The sequence below is a fragment of the Canis lupus genome, chromosome 8, assembly GCF_003254725.2.
Source record: "Canis lupus dingo isolate Sandy chromosome 8, ASM325472v2, whole genome shotgun sequence".
Classification (NCBI taxonomy): Eukaryota; Metazoa; Chordata; class Mammalia; order Carnivora; family Canidae; genus Canis; species Canis lupus.
In genome coordinates, this window is record NC_064250.1 from 33,077,386 (window position 1) to 33,105,325 (window position 27,940).

Genomic DNA, 27,940 nt, shown 5'->3' on the forward strand with positions numbered 1-27,940 from the left:
TTAACTGTATAATCAACCTGTGTATCTGTGAGTCTTGGGAAATGATGGAAATGATAATGAACAACTGCATAGCTGGAGAGAAACAAGTGCCTCTCTAATTGCCTAGTTAACTCAACACAGAAATTAATGAATTCAGCAAACATTTAATAATAAACTCTGGGCCAGATGTCGTGCCAGGAAGTGGGGATGCCACAGGGAGGAGATGTGGTCCATGCCCAATGTAGCTCGCAGTCCAGGGAGCTTATAGAAGGGGTGTCGCCCAATTACAAGTCACAGCCCAAAGTGATGAAGAAGATATGCTTAGGCTCTGCTATCTTCAGCATTCGTTTTAAGCCTTCGAGATAAACCATAATGTGTGAGAATATTATCAATAGGTTGGACTTGTTTCTCCTCTCAGAGATCTTACTTTTTCAAGAAGGCTGGCTGGTCAAACAACTTTTGTATATTCCTTTGCAGGAAGTACACTTCTCACTGACCACAGAAAAGTAGAAGTGGGAGCAGAAATGCCCAGGGATGACCTAATTGCCTTTTGTCCTCACAAGAACATGAAGATTTGTCCCCTGATACAACAGGCTTCTTAGTGACTGATCTGAATGCACCGAATGTCAAATTTGGGTGGTGCTCCCCTACATTTTTTCTAGAAGTTTCCTAGAAACGGCTTTATTTTTTTAATTTAATTTAAAATTTTTAATTTAAATTCAATTTGACAACATATAGTATAACACCCAGTGCTTATCCCATCAAGTGGTTTCCTTAATGCCCACCACCCAGTTACCCCATCCCCCCACTCATCTCCTCTTCGGCAACCCTTTGTTTCCCAGAGTTAGGAGTCTCTCATGGTTTGCCTTCCTCTTTAATTTTTCCCCACTCAGTTTCCCCTCTTTCCCTTATGGTCCTTTTCACTATTTCTTATATTCTACATATGAGTAAAACCATATGATAATTCTCTTTCTCTGACAGACTTATTTCACTCAGCATAATACCCTCCAATTCCATCCACATCGATGTAAATGTAGGTATTCATCCTTTCTGATAGCTGAATACTATATTTCATTGTGAATATATATATAATAATATAATAATTATATATATTGCATCCTCTTTATCCATTCATCTAGCAAAGGACATTGTGGCTCCTTCCACAGTTTGGCTATTGTGGACATTGCTGCTCTGAACATTCGGGTGCAGGTGTCTCATCGTTTGACTACATGTATCTTTGGGGTAAATATCTAGTAGTTCATTGGGCAGCTCTATTAATTTCTTGAGGAACCTCCACACTGTTTTCCACAGTGGCTGCACCAGCTTGCATTCCCACCAACAGTGTAAGAGGGGTCCCCTTTCTCTACATCCTTACCAACATTTGTCTAGAGAAGGATTTAAAAGAATGTTTTTGTTTTGCTTTGTTTCAAAGTTTAAATTCTTAGAAGCTTCTGAATGGCTTAAGTGTATTTTTAGATTACACTAAAAGTGGAGCTTAGTTTTACAGAAAAAAAGCTCAAGATTCCCTAAAAAAATCTGAGTTTTGTTAATAGAGTAATTTTTGGACTGAACATTTCTAAGATTCCTTTTAGTGTCAAAGAGTCCTAAGATCTACATCATAATCTATGAGATCTTTATTTACTTTTGAAATTTCTTTCTCAATGACCTTCCACCCTTGACATTATTTCACAACTTTGCTGCACTTCTGTTATAACAAGCTGCTAACTCCTAAGAAGTGACATCTGTGAGCTTGATGTCTAATGTAGCATTACTGTGACTTTTCTTTAAAACCTCATTTTTATTTGTATCAAATCTACTCTCCTATCTATTTGTTTTATAAGATCTAATTTGCTTTTTAAAAGTATAGTATGGTGGCAAGTGTCAAAGATGAACCCCAAAAGACCATGCTTTGGAATTTGTACCCTGTGTGGACCTCTCTTTCATGGGCAGTGACCTGGCCTGTGACTTGCTTTAACCAATAGGATTTGGTGAGGGTGGTGGGGCGCCCTTTCCATTTTGAGGCTTTAAGAGGACTGGCAGGTCCACTTCCTTGTCTTGGAACACTTGCTATGGGGAGTCCTGGGCTGATATAAAAGTAAATTCACTACTCTGATGGAGACCACTAGGAAAAACCATGTAAAGAGACTCTGAGACTACATGGGGAAGAGGTGAGGTCCAGCTACCTCAGTATCCTGGTTGAACTTCCAGATGATTCCAGTCTAGCTGCCATCTGACTTCAACTACATAAAAAGTCCGACAAGAGACCAGCAGAAGAACCACCCAGCTGAGCCTCACAGACCACAGTAAAGAGGGACAATCAAATGCTCTAAGTTTTGAGGCCATTAGGCAGCATAGTTAATAATAGATGACAAAACTGTTAACTGTAAGACTCCAAATGAAAAGACAATGAATTGATATCCTCCAAATAATTCATACAACTAACCTGAAGAATTTTTATGGGAAAGGAAGTTTTCTTTCATTTTTGGGGGGCGGGGAAGGGAGAAAGGAGAAAGGAAGTTCTCAATGCACTCAGTTTCTATGTTAGTGAATAGTATTTTTATTCTCAATCAAAAAACTCATCAAAAAGTGGAATTCTCTCTGTCCTGGTCCTCACCAGTGCTTGTGGTTTCTTCTCACTTTTCTTCAACTCCTCTGAGTCAGAGCTGGAGCTGTCCCAGAGAAGCTGTCCCTGAGCCTCTTGTTCACGGAGCCATGTTTCCATTTTGCCAATTTTCTGGGGACAGTAATCATTCATTGCTTGATATTCCCCAAAATCTTCATTCTGTAAATTTCCTACAAAAATTTAAAGTTTAATTAATTTTTTCCCTTAACAATGATTTATTTGTTTATTAAGTACCTAGATGTTTATGAATACAGGATAATCTGCTTGGTGTTCTTTAGAAATGTATATATATATATATATATATATATATACACATATATGAGTTTTTATGTGTGTATGTGTGTGTATATATATACACACATGTATATATATATGTACACACACATAAAAACTCATGAGTTTATAGGTGTATGTATTATATATATACACATATATATTATATATAAACTCATATATATGCATATAGAATATATATTAACTTTGTGTATAAAAGTTCTGTACATTAATAACTTTTTTGTTGTTTAAATTTTTTTAATCTTCTGAAAGTTACAAGAATAATACAATTCATACCTATATATCCCAACTCATTAACAACATTATGTCACAATATTGCTTTCATTTTATACGTGCATGTATACATGCATGCTTTTCAGCTGAGCTATTTGAGAATTAATTGCAGTTACATCCTCCCAAATACATCACCACAAATCCAACAGCAAGGGAGCTTTTCCTACATAACCATAATACAATTATTACACTAAGGACATTTAACATTGATATATTACTGTTTTCTAATATATGGTTCACATTCTAATATTCATGGTTGTCCCAAATAATGCTTTCTATAGCTTCTTTTTGTTTGCATGTTTGTCTTTTATTTTATAGACCCAGGATCCAATCTAGGATTGTGTATTGCATAACCTTCCCTATCTATTTCTTTATTCTCTTTTTTCCCTCCCTTCCTTCTTCCTTCTTCTCTCTCTCCCTCATTCTCATTCATGATCCCTTCTTTCTTTTTCCTTCATTGTCTTCTTCTTTTTCCCTGACACTGAAATTTTTAGAGAATCCAGATCAATTGTTTTGCAGAATGGCCCTAAATTTGGGTTTGTCAGTTTCCTTGTGATTAAAATAAGGTTAAGCATTTTTGGCAAGAGTATTGCACAGGTTGTGTTACCTAGTGCTATTTATTGAACAACTACAAGTGCTAGGCACATGATACATTACTTTTCCTGACCTTCACATCCACTCTCACCTCATATTAGAATCACCTATGAAGCTTTTTAGAAACACAAATACTGGATGAACATGGATGTTATGCTATATGTTGGCAAATTGAACTCCAATAATAAAAAAAAAAAAGAAACACAAATACTTGTAATGCACCCCAGATCTATAGAACTAGGGAGCTCAAAGGCTAATACATTTTATTTTATTTTCTATACCTTCTAGAAGAGATTTAATTTATTTTTAGTATAGGATTTTACATGTGTATATATATAGTTTTTTTATTTAAGCTCTACCCAATGCCCTTTTAAAATGCACTTCAGGGGGTACCTGGGTGGTTCAGTCAGTTAACCATCCAAAATTTGATTTCAGTTTAGGTCATGATCTCAAGGTCATGGGATCAAGCCCTGATCAGGCTTCGTGCTCAGTGGGAAGTCTGCTTGAGATTCTCTCTCTCTCTCTCTCTCTCTCTCTCTCTCTCTCTCTCTCTCTCTCTCTCCCCCTCAAATAAATAAATAAAACTTAAAATAAAATGCACTTCAGAACAGGCACTTTATTCAAGGAAGTCTGGCTTTTAAGAAAACAAAAGCAATGGCCACTTCTGAGCTAGGAAAATTATCCTGGGTCAAAACCCAGAGTGTCCCCACAACCAAATGGTTGAACCAGCCATAACTTTTGGATGTTATCTCAAGGATAACTGTTTATCAAATCTTATGATATATTTTATTTAAGCCCTTGATAGTTGACATTGCATATGTTACATGAGAAAATCAAGCATTTCAATGTGAACATTGGTGCCTTATGATTCATTACTTTCCTTTGTGCCTCCATGATGGGTTACCTTGTCCCCCCTTGAATCTGATTATAGTTATTGTTATTATCTATACACATAGTAGTGACCAAAAATGACAGTTAATTCATGTATGCAGCCCCAATTTCTCTCCTGAGCTACACACACTTTTTTTGGGTACAATTGGACGCCTCCATTTCTGTCTCCTGGCAACATGTCAGACTCACCTTCTCTTTCTCTTCCAAACCTGCTTTTTCTCCCAGTTACCCTAATTTAGCAAATGGCCCTAGCTTTGCCCCATTGTCTGCCTAGTTCTTCAAGAGAATCCCATGAAACCTCCTGGCCTTCTTGCTCTCTTCATGTACCCACATCTGATCCATCACCAGCTTCTGCCAATTCTATCTCCTAAATATCTGACATCTGGCTCTTTCTCTTCTGTCACCCTATTCTCTTGGTCCAAGCACCATCTTTCACTTGCTTTTCTGCTATATCCTTATCACTTGTCTTCCCATGCCCTCTTGCATTCTCCTCCCATATCCTCTCTAGGGTAGACAGAGCAATGCTTAAAAATGTAAACCTGATTGTGTGGCTTCCCTGACCTTTCAATGGCTTCCCATTGATCTTAAACTCAAGTTCAAAGTCCTTATTTGATACAACTTGCAAGACCCTGTGTGCTCTGTGCCCTGCCTATACCTCCAGAGCCATCTCTCTTTTTTTTTTTTTTTTTTTTTTTTAAGATTTTATTTATTCGTGAGAGACACAGAGAGAGGCAGAGACATAGGCAGAGGGAGAAGCAGCCTCCCTACAGGAAGCCTGATGCAGTACTCGATTCTGGGACTCCAGAATCATGCCCTGATCCAAAGGGAGACTCTCAACCACTGAACCACCCAGTCCAGAGCCATCTCTGATCACTACCTGAATCTCTTTCCCAACCAGTGTCTAGAATCTGTCAGGTCCCTTCCCACTCAAGAGCTTTTGCACATATTGTGATATATCTGAATGTTCCAGCACTTTGGTCTTCACACGTACATGGATTCCTATCCCCTTTGTCCAGCTACTTCCTGTCTCAGCTTAAATACCACTTCCTTGAGGAAATCTCCTGATTCTCTCAGATTGTGAGGTCTCTCAGTTTCACAGTTATCAGACTTCTCCTTGTTCGTCATCTGTTCTATTGCAAAGCCACATCTATGAATACATGAGTGAGCAAGTGAGCCATCAGAGAATTTTGGGAGGTGAGAATGACTGGTAACTGGGACTGGGAAAAGACTTCATTCATTGGGGCCAGAGGGTATAATCATCTCTGCTGTGCAAATGAGCCAAGAACTACTAGAGGCATCATTCAGACTGGGAACAGCAATTTTCTGCTGACTAGAGGCAGGAGCTTTGAAACAGGAAGAGAATGTTTGTTAATGGTGGGATCTAATGCAATATTAATAATAGCTTAAGTCCCACACCACTCTTGATGTTATGATAATGCAGGCCTAGAGTTAGTGCATGAGGCCAGATTCACATGTTCAATTTTATCCTTGAATATCTCTTAAATCATTCATGAAGTATTATATACATAGTTTTGTATACACAGCATTAAAGTTTAAGGACTCCTCAGCTAGATGTCTTTTTTACTTGTTACATTTTTATAAATCCCTGCTTGATTCTCTGGGGTTGCTAGACATAAGGAAAAACAAAAAAGAAAAACACAATGTTTAAAAACTTAAATGGGTTGTGGGTGAGCAGAGCAGAGGAGAGTGTGTCCAACTTCAAAATTAATTTGAGAAGAGAGGTAAAGCAACAGAGGCCAGTGGGGGGAAAATATGGAGTGATTTTTAGGTAGTACAAAGATTCTCTAAAGTATTAAAAATCTTTGATGGTTATGTGTTTTACAATATATATATTTTAGCAAAATGTATCACCATTACATCAAAGCCCCAATTTCACAGAAAAGGCTAAATTTAAAACACACTAAAAAACCCAGGATACTTTAAAGAAAAATAAAGTGGATAATGGTGCGGTGGCCTGATAAGACCAGAATTGTGTAGGTGACAATAATGTTTTTAAGGTGACACCTCCCGTGAGATAGATAGTTATTTTTACTATTCATCAGTTCCATATTTCTTCAGTTGCTTATATTCCCATGCATGAGTTTGGCACTTTACATTTTATTTTTTTAAATTATTTTTAAAAGATTTATTGATTTATTTATTTGATATGGTAAGAGAACAAGCAGGGGAAGGGGCAGAGGGAGAGGGAGAAGCAGGCTTCTCGCTGAGCAGGAAGCCCGATGATGTGGGATGCTGGGATCATGACCTGAGCCGAAGCCAGATGCTTAATAGACTGAACCCCCCAGGTGCCCCAGCATTTTACATTTTATATGTGCTTTTACACACATTGGATTAATTTTTTCATAAACTCTACGTGGTAGACAAGGCTTTATTCCTATTTTACAGATGTGGAGACTGAGGCTCAGAGAGGTTAAGTAACTGGAGTTTAGCTATTGTCTTTCTATATAGAATAAAACTATCTGACAAATATATGGCTAATGTTCATTGAGAGGCTACTGTGTACCAGGCACTGTTCTAGAAACAAAAAGAGGGCCCTGTTACCATGGAGTTTACATCTAGAAATGTAGTTCTTGGGGCTCAGATGAAGAACTTTGATTTCAAGTTCACTGCTCTTGCTACCCACTACCCTATCATGGCTTCTGGAAAAGGCCAGAGCCACCTAAACATGTTTAAACTCATGAAACTGTACACCCAAAGGGATGTCTGGGTGGCTCAGCAGTTGAGCGTCTGCCTTTGGCTCAGGGCACGATCCCAGGGTCCAGTATTGAGTCCCACATTGGACTCCTTGCGAGGAGCCTACTTCTCCCTCTGCCTATGTCTCTCATGAATAAATAAATAAATATTTTTTGAAAAAAAAGAAACTGTACATCCAAAGAACAATGCTCACTTTGTGTAAGTTATGAGCCATCGTATAAGTTATAAGTAATTTATTGTGTAAGTTAAATGTAATTATTATACATTTATCTTAGGTCATATGTAAGTCATTCCATAAACATATAACATGTATTTAAAGTATATAAATGTAAAATATATGTAAAATTTCATTTTAAAGAGGCAACAGAAAACAAAGACCGACATTTATCTTAAAAGAGACCCGGGGATCCCTGAGTGGCTCAGCGGTTTAGCGCCTGCCTTTGGCCCAGGGCGTGATCCTGGGTCCCAGGATCAAATCCCACATCAGGCTCCCTGCATGGAGCTTGCTTCTCTTTCTCTCTCTCTTTCTCTCTCATGAATAAATAAATAAAATCTTTAAAAAAAGAGAGAGAGAAACCTAAAACTCTCATCCCACCTTCCCAAAAAAGGAACAAGAATGGGCAACTATAGCATTCAATAACAGAAGGGGGGTACAGCAGAATCTTAATTACCAGAACTGGACTAGCAGAAAGCTCCTGTAATTCTATGATCTTGGCTTTGCTCCACTTTTGGGAGAACGTAAAATGGACTGCTTTCAGTAGACAGAGAGAGAAAGCAAGGATGCTACCTGGAAATAAGTAAAAGGCATCACTGCTCAAGCACATGCCTGTTGTGGTGGTAAAATCTGCAGGCTTGGCAGAGGAGCAGCCTGCTCATGACAGAGAAGGTTCAGAGTCACACCCCTCTATTTGCAGACTTGGCCAAGGTTGTTCGGACAGATCTCCAAGTCCCTGGATTCCTGATGAGGGTATATGAGGGGTGCTGATGGGTGGAGTGAACCTTTGGAGTCAGAAAGACCTGACTTCAAATTCTGGCTCTGTCACATAAGAGGTAATAGTAACTCCTTCATATAGGCTGTGTGAGGATTAGGAGCAATAATGCATGTTGCACATGGACAACAGTGCCTGCTTTATAGTACACACTCAATAAACCTTAGCTTGAGGGGTGCCTGGTGGTTCAGTCAGTTAAGCATCCAACTCTTGGTTTGGGCTCAGGTCCCAGATCTCAGGTTGTGAGATCAAGCCCCAGGTCTGGCTCCATGCTCAACATAGTCTGCTTCAGATTCTCTCTGCCTCTGTCCGTACTCCCCACTCATGAGCTCTCTCTCTCCCTCTCTAAAATAAACAAATAAATCTTTAAACTTTAAGTAGAACAAAATGAAGCAGCTTTAAAAAGCATCAGGAAATGCAGAGAAACCCTCTTCTCCACATTCCACCATCCTTCCTGGGCCCCTCCAGATCTGGGCCATCTTCCAAAGATTTTACCAATGTTGGCTTTTCTTGGCTCGCTCTTAAGCAATGACTCTTAGTATCTAACTTAAGCTGAGACACCTTTTTTTGGGTTGTTTTGGCAATATTTTTTACATTGTAAAAGTTGTTTATCTATGTGCCTACATAGCATATTTCATTCAGGCACTGGGAGTATAGGTTAAATAGATTCCCCAAGTAGATTTTCAATTATTCAGCCTTTTCTTATTTAATTAACTTATTGATTAAGCATCCTATTCCTGTGAGCAGGAGCAATGTCTCTTTCAGCTGGCAACTTTGCATCTGAGAAGCTCAGGATCTCCAGAGACATGGCCAGCATTTCTGTAGATCTCTCAGTTGTCAGTTTTGCTGATGTGGGGAGTGAGCTAACAGCACAGTAAGCTGTGTGCATGAACAATATTATATATTCAAAGGGTGCTTTGCCCTGAGGGAACATGGACAGGGCAAACTTACTGGGGCTAAAATTGGTGAGACCACACAGTACAGAGGCTATGAACACGATGTCTGTTGGAAATCACTGAGCAGTCTGGCCTGGTTGGAGGTGAAGTTGGACACAAAATGGCAGCAGATATAGCCACAAAAGTCAGCTTAGAGTACCAAGGTAAAGAGTTTATTTATTTAATTTTTTTAATTTATTACTTTTTAGAGGGAGGAGGGGCAGAGGGAGAGGGAATATCTAAAGCAGGCTCCATGTCCAGTGTAGAGCCCTACTTGGGGCTCCATCTCATGACCCTGAGATCATGACATGAGCAAAAATTTGAGTGAGATGCTTAATCTACTGAGCCACCCAGGTGCCCCCAGGGCAAAGAGTTTAAATTTTGTCCTCAGACTGATGGAGGCTCACTGAAGATTTTTTTTTTAAAGCAAGAGAATGATATGGTCAGATTGGCATTTTATAAGATTACTTGGCTATTAGCACTGGGCTTCTAAAGCTGTCATGCATGAGAATCACCTTGGGATCTTGATAAAATGCATATCCTTATTCAGTGGGTCCAGAGTGTGGCCTGAAATTCTGCTTTTCTAACAAACTCCCAGGTGATGCAGATGGTGCCAGTCTGTGGCCAATACTGATGACCAAGTAGAGCAGTGGTTCTTCAACTTTATGGGTATCAGAATCACCTAAGGGGGAGTTAAACCCAGATTGCTGGCCTCTGCCCCTACATTTTCTGATTCAATCACTCTGGCTGGGGCCCAGCAATCCCTCAGGTGATGCTCATTCTGGGGTGCCTGGGGACTGTACTGAGAACCATGTGGATAGAAGGTTGCTGGAAGAAGGGCAAGACTTGAGGGAGGAACCGGCAGTAGCCCAGTGTGACACTATGCCCTGTGGGGGGGGCATTAGAGGATGTGAGGAAGGTAAGGGTTCAGTGCAGGTGACATCAACAGGACTTTGTGACTAACCAGCTGCAAGGAGGGGGAGGAGGAGGGCTGGAAGGAGGTCCAGAGTGGGGTAGGAGGAGGGCCCTCACAGAGACAGCAGATGCAGCAGACCAAGCCTGGGGTGGGCTGTGATGCTGGCTTCAGTTTTAGCTCTCCTGAAGGAACCTGAGAGGGCTGCAGGGGAAAGAGCTGGCTGGGGGAGGGTGTCTGCCGATGGCAGCAAACTGGCTGATACCGGTTTGCTATTTAATAGAAGTCCGCATGCTTCATTCTCTTTAACCACAAGATGAGGCTCTTTTGCTTTTTCTCTTCCTAGGGCTGGAGCAAGAATTGCAAGAATGCCTGTGCTTCACAGGAAGCCTCTAAAGAGAGCCATCTTGCTACAAGATTTGAACAAAGTCTACAAGTCTTTTCCTCCCAGCCACCCAAAGTTACAGGACAGTGTGATTCCTACTTTCCAGGAAGTACAATATCAGCAGAAACCCAAGGCTACTTGCTGTCCATCCACCACCACACTCTCTACCTCAAGTTTATTTGCTCAAGTTTTAAAAATACTTGAAATATTTTTACTTAATTTTTTTACATAATTTACATAAAATAATGTATGGAACTGACCTGGACTTCTTCTGTTCAAGGTCTCATCTGGCAACAAGATTGGAAGGTCCCCGTCATCATTTCTTGGGTTTCTTGGGATGCTTTGAAGGATTTTCTTGGCTTTATGGTCCCTTGGTTTTTGATTAATTCTTGCCTCCCTATGAAGACTTTTCTTCAACTCTGCTTGGGCCTGAAAATGATCAGCCACAATGGATTAGTGTTCTCCCCCTGAACTCCTGTCATCAGAATAGATCAACAGATCAGCCACTTTGCAAGTGGTGTATTTATCTGTACTTTGGTCCCCTAACCAGAATACAGTTTTCTTTTTCCTATTATAAGGCACAGAAACTTTCTCTATGCACAGGCTTGTTAGGAGAGAGGCGAGTATACTCAAATGGTATGGCTTGGTTCAAGAGAAGGATCTTTGTAGAAACAATTGTTGGGAGGCCACCGATATATTTGGAATTGCAGAAGACAGTGATTCTAGGTTTAAATACTAGAGTGAGGAATTTGGAATATGCCAATTACAGGAGATATTACTATAAAAGCTTTCATTAGAAGAGATGATTCTTCTGAGATAATCTTGTGGCATGAATTATGGAGGGATACCGTGGTAGCAAGATAAAGACCGACTCACCCCTCTCTATCTTACTAAACCGAGAAAAACGATCTAACATCATTTTTCCACTGAAGCCAGAATGTCATAGCAATTTGTGAAGGAAAAAAAAAAAAGGAGAGAAAGAAATAACAGAGAGACTTGGGACACAGATCCATCCTTGAAACTGAAAACAAAGAGAGTCGCTAGAAGAAGGGATCTTGCTGATCCTTCCCAGCTCCAGGAATTGAAGTGTCGGTGCCAATGACCAAATTTAAAATGTTAAGTAAAGCCTGGAGATGGATGCTAGACCATTCCTGTGTGAGAGTAGTGATTACGTGGAGTAAACGTGGTAAATACAGCACTCTTCTCTCTTCTCACACTTACCTCTTGTCTGTTACGGTTCATTTCCAGCATTCGCATCTTATGTAAGTATTGTCTTTTCCCGGGAGTGTACCCTGGAGTTTGCATCTTCTTTTCCAGTTCCTGCTGTGAAAGATGACACACTAGTTAGAATGGGGTAATTTGTTACTGACTCTGCAATACGTAACTTGCAATTTTTTTTCAGCAGAGTGAGATCTTAATCAGCTATCAGTTATAATCCATAGGGAACTCTTGTGATGTTGAAGGTGGATCATTATAGCCCCCCATCGAGTCCTTTGTGTAGCTCTCAGTGAATGGAGCTTTGCTGTGCGTATAATGTAGCTTTTAAGGTTCCTGTAGAGTTTTGAAAATTTTAAATGGAAATACATTTCCACATCTCATTTTGATGAAATATCGCCTACCCTGTCAATAGATGCTTATCACCATCTCCCCAGAAATGTGTTCTGGTTGGATAAGATTGGCCTCTTTCTTTCTGCCTCTTCTGCCTCTTCTGTGCCTGGCTATGAAATCAGAGGGGAGCCACTGTATGGCTAAATGGAACCCATTTCTATAGACAGAACCCCTATGGGGTTTGTTTATAAATGTCCTACATACAGGAATATAAGCCCTGGTATATCAGGAAGTTGATTATTTGTGACTTGGTGGTCTCCCCTGGCGCATCATAAACCCCAGTGGGACAGTACAGACAGTCACTGAGAGCAACCAGGGGTGAATACAGCCTTGTTCGTTCCTGGCTGTGGCTAGCAAAGGGGAGGGATATGGCAGCCAGATGTGCTCAGAGATATCCTTTGGCCACCCTGTGGACTGTAACTGTGTTGACTGTTGTGAGCCTCATGAAGGGACGATCTCTACAGTGCTGTTGGCATCATAAACCCGGGCTTGGTGGTCTAAAAGCTCCTGGACATCTTTTCCCCAATCAGCCAGCTGTGCAGCAGCACCTAGCTGGCTCCAGAATGAACCGGGAGTGGAAAGTGTTGAAAATCTACTATCTCCCAGTTTTTCATGTCTATAGGAGGGGTGTTATCTCGGCAGAATATATGACAAATTAATAAAAGGCCAGAGCTCTTCAGAGGACCTTTTCCAAAGATTCCTTTTTGGTGAAGTTGTGGTAAATAAGTTAGGGACACCTTGTAGAGATGATTTCCCCTAAAAGCTGAGAATGAAGAGAAAGGTTTAACGTGAGGGGAAGAACACAAGGAGCGAGCTATGCTAGATTTTTCACAAATTTGAACACTTCTAGAATTGCCCATATCCAAGTAAAATTCCTCTCTTCTTATCTGCAACTCCCTGTTTCACCAGGAAGTGGAGAAGGGCCCAGAATTTACCTCAGAGATGAGAGTCTTTGGCAGATTAAGGCAGGCCTAGGAGAGAATGGATAGCTTTGGAAAATTCTAACTCTGAATGACTTAATAGTCTGATTTGTCTCTGAGGTCTTTGTGCCAGGAGTACATGAAAGGAGAACCCACCCCCCATTACCACCCTTTCCAGTTAGTGCTACAGTTCACCTTAGCTCTGTGAGTTGTTCTGGCTTCTTGCTGGCTCAGGAGCATTTCAGAGGTAATTACTTGTGGCAGGTCAATGGGTTCAAGCTTCTAGAAGTCCAACATTTAGAGCATTCAGCATTCCTCATGCCATGAGATGATGAAACATAAAAGCCAGACATTAAACTATCTTAACATTTAGCAAAAGCAGCACTTATTCCTGAGAGCACAGAGGGAAGGCGATTTCCACAGGATTACGGTCATATCTGTGCAGACTTTTCAACTTATCTGGGTTCTTCATTGTTCTATTGTGCTGTCACCAGTGACTTATTGATCTAAATATTGGTCAGAGAGTCAAGACGCTAAGAATCCTTTTCTGTCTGCATCAAGGGACCAAGACTGAAGTTACCAGACAACAAGGGTCTTAGAGTATTCGAGATGAAGGGGGCACCAGGAATTTCTTATATTCAGTCCTTAACCACCAGGCTGAACTCTTCCAGTTCTTAGCAAAGTGACCTGTATATACGATCTCCAGAGAAGCTCCCTCCATAATAATCACTGGCACCCATGAGACACATTTAAAATGAAGGTGCAGTGGGCTTACAAATCTTAGACATGGTTGGTTTTTTTGTTTTGTTCTGGTTTTGTTTTTGTTTTTCCTAGTAGGGGCTTGTCTTTATGGGGGGAGATCATGTTGGAGTTTCAAGGGGTCACTAAGATTGGGAAGCAAATGATGAACCAGTGGATCTGCCTCAGCCCTACTTGCCTCGGATGACTTAATGCTCTGGATGTTGGAGCATTGGGAAGTGGTAGAGCAAGAGACAAAGGTGGGTTTCTCCACATTGCCATGCAGGCAGGGACCTGGAGGGCCATCAGATTTTTTTGTTGTCAGTGAGTACATCCTGAACAATTAGTACATGCCTGGCATGAAGGTGCAGTGGTCAACAAACCCAGCATGCTCCCTATGGAGCTTACAATCTGTAGGGGAACAAATACATTTTGCTTGTGTGATTATTCATGAATAATTACAAACTGTGATCAGTGCTTTGAAGAAAAAGTCTATCGGGCAGGTCTATGACAATATATAACCAGAGGATTCCACCTTGGAAATGGGGGTGTTATGAGTTGAATTGTGCCCCTCCTCCAACTTATATGTTGAGGTCTTTACCCCCAACACCTCAGAATGTGACCTTATTTGGAAAGAGGGTCTTTGCAGATGTAGGCATACTAGAGCAGGGTGATCCTTAACCCACAATGCTTGGATTAAGGATCACCTTAATTAAAAAAGAGAAATATAGGTGCAAACACCCACATGCACACAGGGAGAACACCATGTGAAGATGAAGGCAGAGATTGGGGTGATGCTTCTATGAGCCAAGGAGTGACAAAGATTGCCAGGAAACCACTGAAAGTTGAGACACATGGAACAGATTCTTCCTCTCGGCTATCAGGAGTCAACCTTGCAAATGCCTTGACCTTGGACTTCCAGAACTGTGAGATAATACATTTCTGTTGTTTAAGCCCCACACTTTGTTGTACTTTGTTACTGCAGCCCTAGAAAATTAACGTAAGGCGGGGAGGAGTAAGGAGGTGGTCCAAGAAATTTTCCTGAGGAAGTAATCTTCAGCAGAAGTTGGATGCTTAGGAAATTCTATGGGACTAAGTAAGGTATTCTGGGTAGAGGGAACAATGTAGGCAATAACCCCGAGGTAGGAGAGAGCATGATTTATTGAGGGAACTGCAGGAAGTCAGTTGACTGCAGTTCAGAGCGAGGGGAAGAATAGCTCAAATGAGGCTGGAGAGATAGTAGGCAGGGCCAGGTCTTGCAGTGCCTGATGGAGCATTCTAAAGACATTGGTTTTCTTCAGAGCAATGGGCAGCCATTGACATGAATCAAGCAAACTAGTGACATGATTACATTCACTTTTTAAAAAGTGATTACTCTGGGGCACCTGCGTAGCTCAGTTGGTTGAGTGTCTGCCTTCAGCTCAGATCATGGGGGTCTGGGATCCAGCCCCATAGCAGGCTTCCTTCTCAGCAGGGAGTCTGCTTTTCCCTGGCCCTCTGCCCCCAGCTCATGCTTGCTCTGTTTCTCTAGCGCTCTCTCTCTCTCTGAAATAAATAAAATCCTTAAAAAAATGATCATTCTGGCCACAGTGTGAGAACTAGAAAAGAATAATCACAGATGCAGGATGGGCAGTTAGGAAGACAATGGTGATGGGCTTGGGGCTCCTGGAGGGAAATCGATGGGCTCTACAAATATTTATTTATTTAAATAAGTTTTGGGGTTTTTTTTTAGGTTTTATTTATTCATGAGAGACACACACACACACACACACACACACACACACACACACAGAGGCAGAGACACAGACAGAGAGAGAAGCAGGCTCCATGCAGGGAGCCTGACCCGGGACTCGATCCCGGGCCTCCAGGATCACACCCTGGGCCAAAGGCGGCACTAAACCACTGAGCCACCAGGGCTGCCCTGTACAAATATTTAAAACTGACCAAATAAGATTTATTATAGTTGGTGAGGAAGAGTGAAGGGTCCAAATGGCATCCAAATTCAGGGGATGGATAGTGTTATCATTCACTGAGATGGGAAACCTAAGGAAGACCAGGTGTGAATGGGATGTAACAGGAGGATATAAATTCGGTTTAGATTGAGTTTGAGGTGCCTTTGAAGCATACCAGTGTAGATGTTGAGTAGATAATAAGATGTACAGGCATGGAACTCACAGGAGAGGTCTGTGCTAGAGATGCATTATTTGGGGATCATCCCTGGGTAGAGAATAACTGAAACCATAGTCACAGGTAAGACCATCTTGACCCTAAGGTCAAGAGTAAGAAAAGCAGAGCCAAGTCCTGAAGACTTGAAGAGCTCCAACACTGAGAAGCTGGTGAGGGGACAAACTGGCAAAGGACACAGAGAAGAGATTGGCTAGAGAAGTAGGAGGAAAATGAAGAGGATGCCACACTGCAACAAACAGTTTGAGCACCATGCCCACCTTAGTCTTCTCCTAAAGGCAAATGATGATTTATTTTGAAAAATTTTGTTTTTCATTTTAGTCTGATTGGTTGCACTAGCAAGGGGTAGACTGGATGCTAGCTTGGCTTTCAAGGTGACCAGAGTGAAAAGACAGAGGGGGAGACAGGGAAATGGATGCTGAACAGCCAGCTCTCATGGGGAGCATGACCTGTGCCTGCTGCTACTTCCCTATAGAATAATTTCCTGGTCTCTGGGCCTCGGCCTGAGCTGTTCTAGGGAGAAGAGCCTGCATTCCTTCCTGCTGGCACAGCCCAAAGCTCACCTGGCAAGGAAGAAAACGAGGCCAAAGGAGGCAGGACAAAGGGAAAGAACTCATCTTCAGCTTAGACATGTGCCAGGCAATTTGCACTTGTGGTAGGAAGTAGCTCTCTGTTCCATTCTCACCCTAAGTGGAGAAAGTGGGGGTTTTAACATAAGAACTGTGCAAGAATGTAATGAGAGGTGATGAGTACTAGTAAGAGAGGTTTGTCTGGCTCTCTTGTCTGCTGGGAAAATGGGACCTGCTGGTATAAGAGGTAGTAGCTGATCAGATCAGAACCATTGGGAAATGGAGACCAAGGGGAAAGAGATATCCAGGCACGAGTGGGAAGAAGAATCAGCAATGACCGAAGGGGGGTATTCAGGGCATGAGGGGAGAACAAAGAAGTGTTTATGCCACTCCCTGGACTTCATTCAGGATCTAATTCTTTCTGCTGATGAGGCCCATGAGCCTTTACAGCTGTCCCTGTCTATCACTTCCAGGGTCACAATATGTCATCTGGTTCAATCCTCCCATGAACCCTGTGGGTAATTATGATGATTCCCCATTGTCGAGAAGTTAATAACTTGTCCAATGTTGCACAGCTGGAAAGTGGCAGCTCTAGAATTCAAACTCAAGTCTATCCAGTTCCAAACCTCATGCTTCTTTCTCTTCTACTTGTTCCTAAACTTGGTTTATCATCAGAATATCCTGGAATTGAACACACACACACACACACACACACACACACACACACCCCGACACAGACATACAAAACCTGGGCTATTCACTGAGGGTTGTGATTCAACAGGTCCAGAGTATGTCCTGGGAATGAATATGTGTATTATGTATATAAATAATAAACTTTAAGTTTTAGGGCAGATTTAGGTTCAGAGCAAAACTGAAAAGTATGGAGAGTTCCCTGATACTCCCTGCCCTCACATATGCACAACCTCCTCCACTATCAACATCCCTCACCAGAATGGTGTATCTGTTACAATTGATAAACCTATATTCACATGTCATTATCACTGAAAGTCCATGGCTTAAACTAGGGTTCATGCTTAGTGTTGTACTTTCTATGGATTTGGACAAATGTATTGGGACATGTATCCACTGATGTAGTCCACCCTTCCTCCGCTTATTCCCTGGCAACCACTGATGTTTTTACTGTCTCTATTGTTTTGCCTTTTCTGAAAAGTTAACATTCTTGGAATGATACAGTATATAGCCTTTGCAAATTGGCCTCTTTCACTTAACAATACACATTTAAGTTTTCTCCATATATCTTCATAGCTTGGGAGTTAATTTCTTTTTAATGCTGAATAATATTCCATTATATGGATGTACCACAGTTTCTTCATCCATCATCTACTGAAGGACATCTTGGTTACATCCAAATTTTGGAAATTATTAATAAAGCTGCACATGGATGTTTATGGACATCCAAATTATGCAAACATCAATTTTCAATTCCTTTGGGCAAATACTAAGGCTCACAATTGCTGAATTGTATGGTAAGAGTATGTTTAGTTTTATAAGAAAGCACCAAACTGACTTCCAAAGTGGCTATACCATTTTTCCATTCCACCAGCAGCATATATAAGAGTTCTTGATGCTCCACACCCTTGCCAACATTTGGTATTGTCAGCGTTTTGGATTTTAGCTGTTCCAATATGTGTATGGTGATAGCTCAATGTTGTTGCAATTTGGATTTCCCTAATCACATATGATGTTGAACATTTTCACATGCTTACTTGCCATCTTTTATCTTCTCTACTTGCCTTCTTATTCTCTTGACATTGTCTTTTTGCAGAGCAGGTTTTAATTTCAGTGAGGTCCAGCTTCTCAGTTGTTTCTTTTGAATATATCTCCAAGGATTCTGATGATTTTCTAGGTTGGGGTCCACTGGCTTCCAAACTGCCTCAAGTGAGTAAAGGAACTACATCAGAGTAGACCAAAGAGGATTTGTTTGTGGTACTATGGAAAAATTGAATCTGGAGATTCCAGTTATTTAAATATTTTCAGCTATTTAAAATAATCTATCCATAAATTCTTAGGGCCAGGTTTTTCTTTGAAAATACAAATATATATTCTTCTATTTTCAGCCTCATTGTGTTTAAACCCACAATTCTTATAAGGGTTAAAGAGGAGGTGTCTTTAAGAACCGTCTCCAGGCAATTACTTTCTTCCTGGACTTTGAAAAGAACCTAAGAATCCCGCTATTCATCTACAAAGAGCACTAGATGGCAGCAACTAACATTGCAAATAGGATCTCTCCCTTAAGTATTTGCGCTTGGCCTGAGAACCACTGCAGAAAAGATTATTGAAAAATTGGCTTCTCTAAACAAACTAGTCAAATGAAATTGCCCCAGAATTCTGGATTCATATAAATGTTCCTTTTCCCTGCTTGGGAAGCAAGCTGCCTCACTTCATCATCTTCAGAGAAAGCACAGGGAAGGAATTACTGGAGAATTGGTATGATAGAATGACACCTTTAATTTTTTTTATCCCATGTTTTAAAAAATGTATTCTCTGTCTAAAGGTTTCTGGTTATTTGGCTTCTCAAATGAAACAAATGGTCAGGCTAATCAGTTGAAGTGTCAGCTGAGAAATTCAGAAATGGAGATTAAATCAAGCAGAAGTCACTGAGCTTCATGACACACTAATCTGAGATGTTTGCCTCTGTGTACTAACAGGAGGAGAAAGATGGGCAGAAGAAGCTCAAAGAAATTGCAAAATTTGTTTGGCATCATGACTCAAGAATGTATGTCCTTTAAAGTTCTCAGAAGGCAAAGGTGTCCAGGGCAGCCTCAAAGCAAGAAATCATGAGCCCAAGGAGGAATTTCTGGTCAAGGCATTGCAATGAGTTCACATTTCAATAACTTTCTTTGCCCCAAACATCTAGCAATGAAAAATAAAACATAAAGCCAAAAAGATGTGATTGGGCTTTAATACAAGATATATATCTCCATGGACCAGAAAATAAACAAATACATACTTACAGGCAGCTGACCCATAAGATGTTTGGGGCTCCTGATGGCCATTTCTGGAGATTAAAGGGAACCTAAAAATGCTCCATGTAACAGGGTAAACTAGAGCCAGGATTATAGCTTGAAATTAGGGATTGAGCTGTTCTCTACCTTTCTACCCAGTACAAGAGAGCTGCATCAAAATGTAAGTTGGAAGATTTTACATTATCAAAATGTTGAATACGAAAAATATTAAGAAGCCATAAAAAAGGTTGAGATCTTGCCATTTGCTACAACATGGATGATCCCAGAGAGTATAGTGTTAAAGGAAATAAATCAGACTGAGAAAGACAAATACCTTATGTTTTTTCTCCAGATGTGGAATCTAAAAACAAAACAAGTGAATAAACAAAAAGTATCATCAGACCTATAAAGACAGAGAACAGACTGGTGGTTGTCAGAGGGAAGGAGAGTGAGGGATGGGCAAAATGGGTGAAGGTGAGTGGGAGACATAGGCTTCTGGTTATAGAATGAATGTCACAAGGATAAAGGGCACAGCATAGGGAATATAGACGATGGTGTTATAATAGTGTTGTGTAGTGACAACAGTTACATGTGTGGGGAGCATAGCATAGAGTACAGAGATAGTGAATCACTAGTTGTACACCTAAAACTAATGTAACATTGGTGTCAACTATAAATTAAATTTTTTTAAAAGTTGAATATGAAGAAGCTAAGGCTTAATAACAATAAACTTGAAAGCTTAAATAAATGGATACTTTTCTGAAAAAAATATCAATTAGCAAAATTGAATCATGAAAAAATAAGATACTTAACACAACTAAGAAATTAAGTTAGTAGGAAAATTTGTCATTCCCCCAAAAGTCCAGGTTGCTAAAGATGATTTCACAGGTCTGTTTTATCAAACTTTTAAGAGACAGATAATAATTGTTTTATATCAAATGTTTTAGAGAACAGAAGAAAGAGAAAGATAACCAGCAAATTTTACAAAATTAGTACAACCCTAAAAGCAAAACTGAAAAAAAAAAGACAGTTTTGGAAATTAAAGAACAATTTCACTTATGAAAATAGATAAGAAAAGCCTAAGCATGGGCAATCCAACAATGTATTTGTATACGTATAGGGTATCTCATGATCAAGTAGGATTTATACCGGGAATGCAAGCAGGGCTCAACATAAGGTCCATTAGTGTAACATATTGTTATCAACTGGTTACAAGATTGTAAGATTATTTTAATAGATGAAGGGGGAAAAATTCAATAAAATTTCACACTCGGCCCTAAGAAAAACTCTTAGCATACCAGGAATAAAAAGAACGTCAATAATAAATGGCACTGTACTGGGTATCTTCTACTTGTTTCTTCAGATCCACTTGCCACATTTCTCTACCCTGTTCTCTGCCTGTGAGAACTCATCAGTTTCTCCTGCCCTCTGGCTTCCCACTGGGTTTAGCCACTGAGCAACCCTGGCAGGAGATCTGAGAGAAGAGAGAATGAGGTGAGGATATTTCTTCCTCTGCCTTCCTACCTGAAGGTCATATTGGGCTGACTGTGTCCCACTGTTTCTCTCAAAGCACCTTCCTCCTCCTGACTCTCCTTCCAGGTTCTCTCATTCTCCAAGTCCCTTCGCTCAGAGGTGGTTATCTCTCAGCTGCCACTAGTGGTCATTGCAATATCCTCTATGGTTCCCTTGATCCAAACGTCTGTAAATAGTTATCTACAGTTATCTACAAAGAAAATTTCCTTGAATTATTCTAATTTGAATGTAGCATCTGTTTCTTCTTGGGACTCTGATCAGCATCTATCAAAATCCTATTGCTGTGTCTCTCATGAATAAATAAATAAAATCTTTTTTAAAAAATCCTATTGCAAATGTACTTAGTTTTTGAACCAGTCCTATCAATGTCATAAATAAGAGAAGGATGCCCATCATCACTGCTTGTATTCAACGTCAGAGGGAAGTTCTAGCCTATGCAAAAGTCAAGAAAACAAATACAAGGAATAAGAATTTGGAAGACCTTGGGGAGAAGAAAAATTTCTTAGACAAAATACAAAAATACAAAACATAAAGACTAAGATTGAGAAATGTGACCACATTTAAAGTGGAAATCTTTATGTACACACACACACACACACACACACACACACAGTGAAAAGGCGAACCTTTTCACTTTGATGAAAAGAAGATATTTGCAACACATATCCCTGACAAAGTGCTAGATCTAAGATATATAAAGCACGTTCACAAATCACAAAGAAATAGATAATAGAAAATGGACAAAGAGTTAGAAAAGACAAGGAAAGGAAATACATTTGTGACAAATTATAAAACTGAAAACAACACAATGAAACCGTCCAGGTCAGGACTGCCCTCCTTACCTCTCACCAGCAGTGTTTATACTCCTCTTTTCCCCTTTGCATTCCTTCATTCAACATTTATTCAACTCCTATTTATCGATCGCCTATTATGTTCAAGACACTTAGATACATTAGCAAAGACAACAGACAAAAATCTATGCCTGTGTGAAAGATAATATCCTGACACTGGTGGGGAGGTGATGAAGAAAATACACAGGGACACCTGGGTGGGTCAGCGGTTGAGTGTCTGCCTTTAGCTCCGGGCGTGATCCCGGGAATCAGAATCCAGTCCTGCATTGGGATCCTTGCAGGGATCCTGTTTCTTCTCCCTCTGCCTATGTCTCTGCTTCTCTCTCTCTGTCTCTCATGAATAAATAAATAAAATATTAAAATTTAAAAAAAAGAAAATACACAATGAACTTAATAGAAGTAAATTGCTTGGTGTGTTAGAAGTCAGTGCTTTGAGGAAAAGAAAAGATAGTGGTGGATCAGGGGAACCAGGAGCACCAGGGTAGCCGCAATTGTCACCCGATTATAATGATAAGCCTGTAGGACAGTGAGATTTAAGCAAATCTTGGGAGATGAAGGAGGGAGTCACCCAAGGAAACCACATTACATGGGACCCTGGGGGTGGGGTGGGGGTAGTTAACCATTTCCACCTAGGCAGGACCTGAGATGGTTGGATGAGAAGGTGAATCAGGCCAGGAAGGACAGTGGTGATTGTCAACTTTTCAACCAGAGATGAGCACGCTGGATTCAGGGTTCCCTGGCAGAGGCTCTCAGAATTCAGCAGCTCCGAGTTGGAGAACTTTAGTTCATGACCTGCTCTTTACTTGAGGAGTAGATGTTTAGGAAGTGGAGAGTGCCAAATGTGCAACTCAAATTATTTAGGATGCAATTAGATTTGGTTTAATAATTAAAAATACTTTTAGAATTTTCTTTGGCAGAGATTAGGCTATTAATTAGCATGTCATGGGAACCCAGCATTTATTATTCTCTCAAAAACCCATTTGTGGTGGAAAATGTGCTGAGGCTCATTTGTGAAGATAATTATAGTTGATATCTTTGGGAGTGTCTGCCAAGTTCCCAGTGATTTCCCTCTTCTCTGGGAGCTGCTTCCAGAATTTGTCGGGGGCGGGCGAGGGGGGCTACTCTGCCCACATTTCTACTGCATGAGCATACCCTCTGGTCATAGCTTACTGGAACAGAACTGGAATCATAAGCAAAGCTGAGCCAATAAGATCTTTTCTCCCAGGAATTTCGAATTGGAGCCAAGAGAGCCAGGCCAATCTGTCTGTTTAACTGGAACACAAATTGAGGAATTGAGGGTGGCCATATTTCACCAAGTGGTCTTGAGGAGCAAAGAAAGTCGATTTGCAGGATGAATAAAGCAAATGCACAGAGAAGAGCTAAGGGGAGACACAGAGAGACTTGTGCCTTTCAGGTTCCAAGGCAAAGCTGTTGTCTGAAGCCCAAGTGCCTCTCAGATCTTGGGTTCAACAAGCACTCCTGGATCTTCATAATTCATGACATTGGCAGCTAGTCAGTTGGACTTAACAATACAGGGATGCTACAGGTCTGCAGGAACAGAGAGAATGCATTTTGATTTTTGTTCCCACCAGAGAGCATGGGACTCATTATCATTCATTCACCTATTCATTCATAAGCTTTTTTTTTTTTTTAGGGGGGGTACATAGTAAGTGTTGGTGACTGAAGATATAAGACCGAATAAGACAATAGTCTTTGCACTGAAATAATTCATTTGTCTTGATTTTTAAGGTGGTTGGTTAGGATGTGGGGATACAGTCTTTGGTTCTGAAACATAGAAGTTTTCCTTTTGAGCTTGAACTGATTTGAGAATCCTAGCCTAACTTTAGCTGCTTTAGAGTTGAACTACACACTGCTACACAAATACTTTTCACTGGGTACAGTAGTATCTCCTACTTGAGTCATTCAGCTTACTGGCTCCACAGGAACGCATATTAAGCACACTACTTTGAGGAGGTACATTTGATGTAGGAACAAAACATAAGTTTAGCTAGAGGTTTGCTCAAAAGTTTTAAAATTATATATCAATTTGATATCATTTTACTTTATTTTTCTTTAAATAAAAATATTTCAAGGTTTCCAATATTTTGGGAAAAGATGTGCAAGATGCAATCACTTCAATGCGAGCTTCTGGAGAAGACAGGTAAATAAAAAACAACTGAAACAGAAATAATCCCCAACAAATGAGATCTAATACCTCTGGGATTTGTCCAGATGTCTAGGTGAATTGTGTAGCAGGTGGGATTTGGTTCCAATTCCTTTCTCTTTTTTTTTTTTTTTCCCAATTCTTTTTTCAAATGTCAGTAATAGATCCTGCTCACAGGAGAGCCCAAACAAACCCTTCTCTTGGCTGATGCTCATTTTCAAGGACCCACTCAGATCTCTTTCTCCTTCTAGGATGAGAGTTCTTGGAATTTATAGTTCTCTACAGAGAATTCATTAAATATTTATTAAGGTAAATGCATTTAAAGCTCTTACTTTTCTGTCTTGGAATCCAATGTCCTCAATTTTAGCAACCAGTTAACATTTAGAACAATAGAAGTTTAGAGATAGCAGGTCTGTAGAGATCAACTATGCTGATAATTAAGAACATGAGCTTTGGAGACCTGGTTGATATCTGACCTCCACTGTCCTTGGACAAGTTACTTAATTCTCTAAACCACATGTATTAAGCAAAGATAATGCCTCCTTTCTCCTAGAGGTATATGAAGATGAAATGATTGACATTGATCAACATGCAGCACAGAGTGTATCTGACTTGAAGTAGGTGCTAATTAAATAGTCCTAGCTGTTATGATTGTTACTATTGTTTGTTACCAGTGATTTCTCCATGGTCATCTGACTCATCAGTGCAAAATACAGGTCCTTTGAATCCCATCATGCCTGTGTATTTGATATTATGTTTCCTTCTTTTGGTGGTGGGCGGTCTTAAAAGGGAAATCATTACAAAAGGAAATCCTAAAGAAACATGGTCTTTGCAACTGACGGCATTCTCTTCAATAACATTCCTGTTTTTACTAGCTTAGTCATTTTCGATATCCCTCCTTTATGATTATAGTTAAAAAGGGATGTTACCATGAAATCCAAGAAATTCCTTATGAAGCCTTTTAAATTCATCTTACTTGAAGTCTTCGGGGTGGATGCCTTTTAATAATACTTGTTTCTCCGTGTTCCAGTGGAATGTCAAAATACATGGCCCTGGGCACTTGAAGGATTGAGAGAGAAATAAAAACAAACCATTAAAAAATTGACTATTAAATTAGGTTAATCGTTAGACTTCACTAATATGATTTGGTACCTTTTTAGTTATATATGTGCAACCTATATGTTGAATATGGAGATGAAACACATAAGGCAGGGGTCCTACATGAATGCCAATGGTAAAACATTAGTTTAGACCTAGGATTTAATTTATTGAATTCTTCTCTAGTTTGATAGTTAGAGGAAAATTGGAAAAATCAACAATGTATTGACTACAAATATTGTTAAAACATAGAATTTGGTCTGAAAAATAGAAACTTTTCCATTTGTTTAAATTTCATGAAATCTATTCAAAATAAATTTAGGAAATCAGAAATAATATATCCTTAAGAAATGAAAATAAATTCTCTTCTCAGATGATATAGTTGGATGGTGGATAGATAGGAGATGATTAAAAAATGGAGCATGAGTTTGTGATAGAAGTAGCAATGTTTAGCATTGTATGTACCTAATTAAATAGTCCCCCCAGCTAGAGAAGAAATTCCCACAAGTCGCCCTATCATACAACATGATCATGGGGCGCTAGGACTACTACCATGACCAACGCTGCATGAAGGAAGTTTTGTCTTTTCCTCTTAGTAATCTGGAAGCATTCTAATTTCTAGATTGTTGCATGGACTAACCTATAGTTTCACTTTGCATTGTAAATGGAAAAATCCCTGTGTAATTATGTGTTTCTATCCTTACAGCATTTGAATGACCACCTTAAAAACTTCACCATGTTTATATTTTCTTTCAAGAGATGCTGGCACATTGAACAAGACAGAAACAACAGTAATGACAACAAAAAACATTTTTGATTAGAAACCGTAAGTATTAAAAATATGTAAGTATTTCTGGCAACATTTTTTTTAGTAGCCTAACAACTCCTTATTTTAATATTATGATTTGAGTGATAACACCTCATTATTTACTTTGATTCATCCAAAACAGTATTGGCTGTGTCAGGGCAGTTATTTTTATCCTTGATTTATAGGTGAAGGAAACTGATGCAATAATTTGCCCAAACTCATATAATTTGGCATTTGGTGGAGCTGGGCTTAGAGTATGGGTCTCCTGAAATTAGTGATCAGAATGCTCAGCATCCCTTTGTTATTTGTAATGTGATTTTGTCATTTCAAAAATAAGAATATTTTCCATGTAGGACTCTAATGCATTAGAATCAGTTTCACTATTCAGTTACCAGAATCTTAAAACTCTGGATAGAGGGTTTGGATAAAAAAGGAACTCTTCAATGAAACTAGAGGAAAATTCCCCCCCACATGTTTATGAAATTGGAGAACATAAAAATAGGCCATTTACCCAGTCAAAGCTGGTCAGTTCTACAGAGAATAGCTATGAGAATCAGTCTGGGTACGATCTACCAGATATACCAAAAGAGAATATAAAGCTTTCTGGTCAGGTTGACTAATAATGGGAACTTACTTGTGTTATTGATCCAGAATATAAATAAAGAAAAAAATACATAGATATACTACATAGATAAACATATGTATACATTATATACTCATATTTCTCTTCCCAAGTTAGAATCTCTGCTTAATTGTCATTGTGATTGTCAAAAAAATTTTACATGTCTTATAAAATATTCCAGGATAATTGATAGCCACTCCAGGCACAGAGCTTCCAGTCATAATGGGAAAAATTCTCTTAGTTCTCCAGATGACAGAACTTAGTTCATATTCTGCATGAAGAATGTGGGGTTGGGGAGGGGGTGACTCATCCTCTCATCTGTACTGCAATAAATCAATTCTGTTTGGGGTGGTTTCCAAATTCACATTAGGGTGAATTCACTCCTCAAGTGTTGCTTTCAAAATAACAAAGCCTGATGCACTAAGTGGTGCTGGAGAGAATGGTTTAAATTTAGAATCTAACTGAAACATATGATTGTCATAATTTATCACATCTTATCTATATAATTTTAATCATCTGGCAAAGCTAGGTGTAAACATTGAAAGCACTATAAGCTGAAACCAAACGATTTTTTTCTTCTCGTGTGGAATGGTAAAAAGCCCTTGGGTGCAGAGTTTACACACTCATTCTAATGCACCCAGACTACTTGACAGACATGCGCTTGCAGCTTGAAAGATGTTCCCTTACAGTCAGCAATTTAGAAATTTTCTGATATGATTATGGAGACGGACAGTCAAGTACATCTGTTAATAGCTTCCATTGGTCCAAATACACAAATCTCATGATAGGTGTTACACGTACCTGCAGAGTATCTTCCACACCAGGTCTCTCGTAGAGGTGGCAGCTGCCCTTCCAAAGCTTTATTCCGGTCCTGCAGTCTTGCGAACAAATAGGAACTCTTCTCTTCCAGATTCTGATTCAATGCAAAATCCACGGGACTGGCCGAGGGAGTCTCTACCTCTTTGTTTTGCAAGGGTGCTACTCTGGTCACCCGAGGGTGAGCCTTAGAGTGGCTGAGGCCCATTTCAAGGTAAAGATATTCAAAGCACAATCATGAGGGAAGTGGTTTGGGGCCTTGAATTTAGCTTATTCTAATTAAGGTAGGTCAGAATTTTATCCCAGCTTCACAAAGCACTTCATGGCATCTTTCTAGCTTTATTCCACCACACAGTAAACCCTCTGGCCACTTCCTGGGAGGCTGGTTTCCATGGAGACGTCCCTTTAGCTCCTACTCTGCCACTTCAGACCCAAAGAATCCGGTTAAACATTGACTTGTTACGCTAGTTTC

The 27,940-nt window shown here is 39.9% G+C and overlaps 1 protein-coding gene across 4 annotated transcripts; it reads right to left on the bottom strand.

Annotated features, from left to right (window-relative positions):
• Positions 1 to 2,512: 2,512 nt before the first annotated feature.
• Positions 2,513 to 27,866, bottom strand: CCDC198 (coiled-coil domain containing 198). 4 transcript variants are annotated; one of them, XM_025443262.3, is made up of 6 exons: positions 27,454 to 27,866; positions 25,101 to 25,183; positions 13,315 to 13,401; positions 11,813 to 11,911; positions 10,852 to 11,020; positions 2,513 to 2,772 (listed from the first exon to the last, which is right to left on the bottom strand). In XM_025443262.3, the coding sequence occupies exons 1-6, from the start codon at positions 27,674 to 27,676 to the stop codon at positions 2,543 to 2,545; spliced, it is 891 nt and encodes a 296-aa protein (XP_025299047.1). In that variant the 5' UTR covers positions 27,677 to 27,866; the 3' UTR covers positions 2,513 to 2,542. The 4 variants fall into 4 exon arrangements, with proteins under 4 accessions (XP_025299047.1, XP_025299046.1, XP_035575806.1 ...); XM_025443261.3 differs by having other exon boundaries at positions 11,813 to 11,914; positions 27,454 to 27,865; XM_035719913.1 differs by having other exon boundaries at positions 25,054 to 25,183; positions 27,454 to 27,520.
• Between the last annotated feature and the right edge of the window lie 74 nt (positions 27,867 to 27,940).

Coding starts and splice junctions, on each gene's coding strand:
- CCDC198 (XM_025443261.3), bottom strand. CDS start 27,676: ATGGGCCTCAGCCACTCTAAGGCTCACCCTCGGGTGACCAGAGTAGCA. Junction 25,184..27,453: donor GTGTGGAAGATACTCTGCAG/GTACGTGTAACA, acceptor CAATCCTTCAAG/TGCCCAGGGCCATGTATTTT. Junction 11,915..13,314: donor GAACAACTCACAGAGCTAAG/GTGAACTGTAGC, acceptor CATCTTTCACAG/CAGGAACTGGAAAAGAAGAT.